The 2,525-nt window shown below is 50.3% G+C and overlaps 1 protein-coding gene across 1 annotated transcript; it reads left to right on the forward strand.

Moving 5' to 3' along the window:
* The first annotated feature begins 230 nt into the window (after positions 1–230).
* Positions 231–1,723, forward strand: LOC136437446 (uncharacterized). Its single transcript, XM_066432064.1, has one exon. It carries the CDS (start codon positions 300–302, stop codon positions 1,602–1,604), a length of 1,305 nt encoding a protein of 434 aa, XP_066288161.1. The 5' UTR covers positions 231–299; the 3' UTR covers positions 1,605–1,723.
* The last annotated feature ends 802 nt before the right edge of the window (positions 1,724–2,525 follow it).

Consider the following 2,525-nt stretch of genomic DNA (forward strand, 5'->3'; position numbering starts at 1 on the left):
TAGGTAAGGTTGTGTGGTATGAAAGTGAGCTTAGGCGACTTACAGTAAGTTTCGGGGGGAGGGGGGTTCTCGGGTTAGGGGATACGTCCAAAGGTTTCGTTTAGTGGTTATTTCTCTATTTATTTATTTATTGTATTTTCATTTATTTTCTTAGTTATTTGTTTTAGTTAAGTTGTTTGTCTAGTGAGTTATTTATTCTATTTTGTTTATTTATATATTCATTTTTTTTATAGAATTTTTATTGTATTTATTTATTGTTCTGGCGGTTACAGTCCCTACCTCCTGTGCCGAGATTGTGGATGCCAGCGGTGGCGTGCCCGGAATGTCAATACTCCAATGATTGTGATTTCCGGTTTTGCCAGAGATGTGGATACGCTAGAAGAACGCGGGATCAGCCGCCCTCCGCCAAGTTGCCATTGGTAGACTGGGATGCCATCGAAGCCCGCAGGCAACAGTTGTTGGGGCAGCGTGCCAGTTCTCAGTATGAGAAACAGAAGAGTCAGTTAGAAAAAGAGCTCTTCGGCTTCTTGGCCACCGCCCCTAACTGTAGGGATGTGATGTCGGCCACCCCCGACGACGTCATAGGGTTCCTCATCTGGAAAGACCGCGCGGGTAAAACGGTGGTGCATGACGCGGACTGTCCGGGTATCCCAGGGGCCTCTGGCTGCCCGTGTCCGCGACGGTTGGCAGCAGGGACAGTTGACTCTTTGATTGGGAAGTTGAGGGCCGTTTTCGAGAGATCAGGTAGAGCCGGTGTCTGGGAGGACAAGTTGGGCATGGGGAATCCGGCAGCGGCAAAGAAGGTGGGAGACTATAAGAAGGCGGTTTCAGAAGAACAGGCCAGAGCAGGACGTTGCCCCAAGCAGGCAGTTCCGTTGTTTGTGGATAAATTGAGGAACTTGGCATCCTTAGTGGAGGAACAGTTGAAGGTCGAGGGGTTGTCTGCTATCAGGTATTTCACGTTGCTTAGAGACCAGGCGTTCATAAAGATCCTTTTCTTTGCGGGTTCTCGGGCGAATGATTTGTCTTTGACTAAGGCTAACTCTGTGTATAAGCATGTAGGGGGGGAGTTCGTGCTCCTGAATCATACGTTTGGCAAAACGTTGAGGGGGGGGGAAAGTAAGCTGGTAGGTGTGAAGTCCTGTAACGATAAGCTGCTGTGCCCCGTAGAGGGTCTTAATAGGTACTGGACGGGTTGTGGAGAAATGGGGGTGAACCTATCGGGTGGTTATTTATTCAGAACCACAGTGGGGGACTGTGTAAGTCCAAACCCGTTCTCAGCCGCAGCGGCCGGTGCTAGGTTAAAAACCTATCTCCGACAGTTGGATGAGGATGCGGGCGAGACGATTCACAGTTTCCGCGCCGGTGCGGCTATCACTTTGGCGATGTCAGGGGTGGAATTAGAAGGGGTAATGGCGCATGTGGGTTGGAAGGGGCGGGCGACGGCCTCGCACTACATGCAGTTAGGTAAGGTGTTGCGGCATAACAGCCCTGCCTCCGTCCTAGCTAAGGCGGCAGATGAAGGCACGGCGGGAGCAGTAGCGAACCAGTATAGGGCATGGGATAACACAGAGGGTTTCTTACCGGTAGCTAAGACACTGTAAAGTACTTAGGGTTCGCATGTAACAGGAGGGGAAGGGCGACGTTTCAGAATTGCTAGAGTAAAGGTTAACTTGTTGTAGTTTGTTGTTTTGACCATTAAATTCTGGCTGTGAGCCTGAAACAGGTTTCGTCTTTCTTCTTTGGGGAGAGTGTGAGCGATAAAAAGGAGACGGGAAATATTTTGGACCTCGGCGGATGGTCAGGTATGGGCAAAAGAGTGAGGTGTGGGCGAAAGAGTGAGGTATGGGCGGGAGAGTTAGAAGCAGGGCAGGGAGATGAGGTTGGGGAACGGGACCGGAAGCAAGAATGCGTAGGTGGACCACGAAGGACTTTTTGCCCATACCTTAACCTTTTCCCGGAGTTTCGCCTGAGTGAGTTGGGATAGAGTACTATTCTAAGTGAGGTGCGTGGACGGTCCTGACCTGGTTTCGCGTCCCAGAGAGGCGACACCTGGTCGGGAGCAGTCCACGTGACCTCACGACACACCTGAACATTCCCAACTCAGCAAAATCCTATATAAGCATCAGAAAGACGCATTTCCCCCTCTTTTGACCTACGCTGGTAGGCAGGGGCGCGGGAGGGACAGCGACATTAAAGGGAAAGGCAGTGACGGAGAGGGGGGGGGGGGGAGGAGACTGGAAGGTCTTCGGAAACTGACCCGCCCACCCGCCCTTTTTCTCATGGTCCTTAGACCGAGCATTACTCCTTCAGGCGACACTCCGGACTTTTTGCCCATACCTTAACCTTTTCCCGGAGTTTCGCCTGAGTGAGTTGGGATAGAGTACTATAACTTAGCAATAACCCCATTAACAACCCAATCATCATTATGCTACTTCTATGACTATTGTGCATATCAACTTAAGTGTGCGAATTTTACATGATCTTCCTTATTCCTCGTCCGTGCCAAGTTTTACAATACACAT

Source organism: Branchiostoma lanceolatum, chromosome 6 (genome assembly GCF_035083965.1).
Source record: "Branchiostoma lanceolatum isolate klBraLanc5 chromosome 6, klBraLanc5.hap2, whole genome shotgun sequence".
NCBI lineage: Eukaryota > Metazoa > Chordata > Leptocardii > Amphioxiformes > Branchiostomatidae > Branchiostoma > Branchiostoma lanceolatum.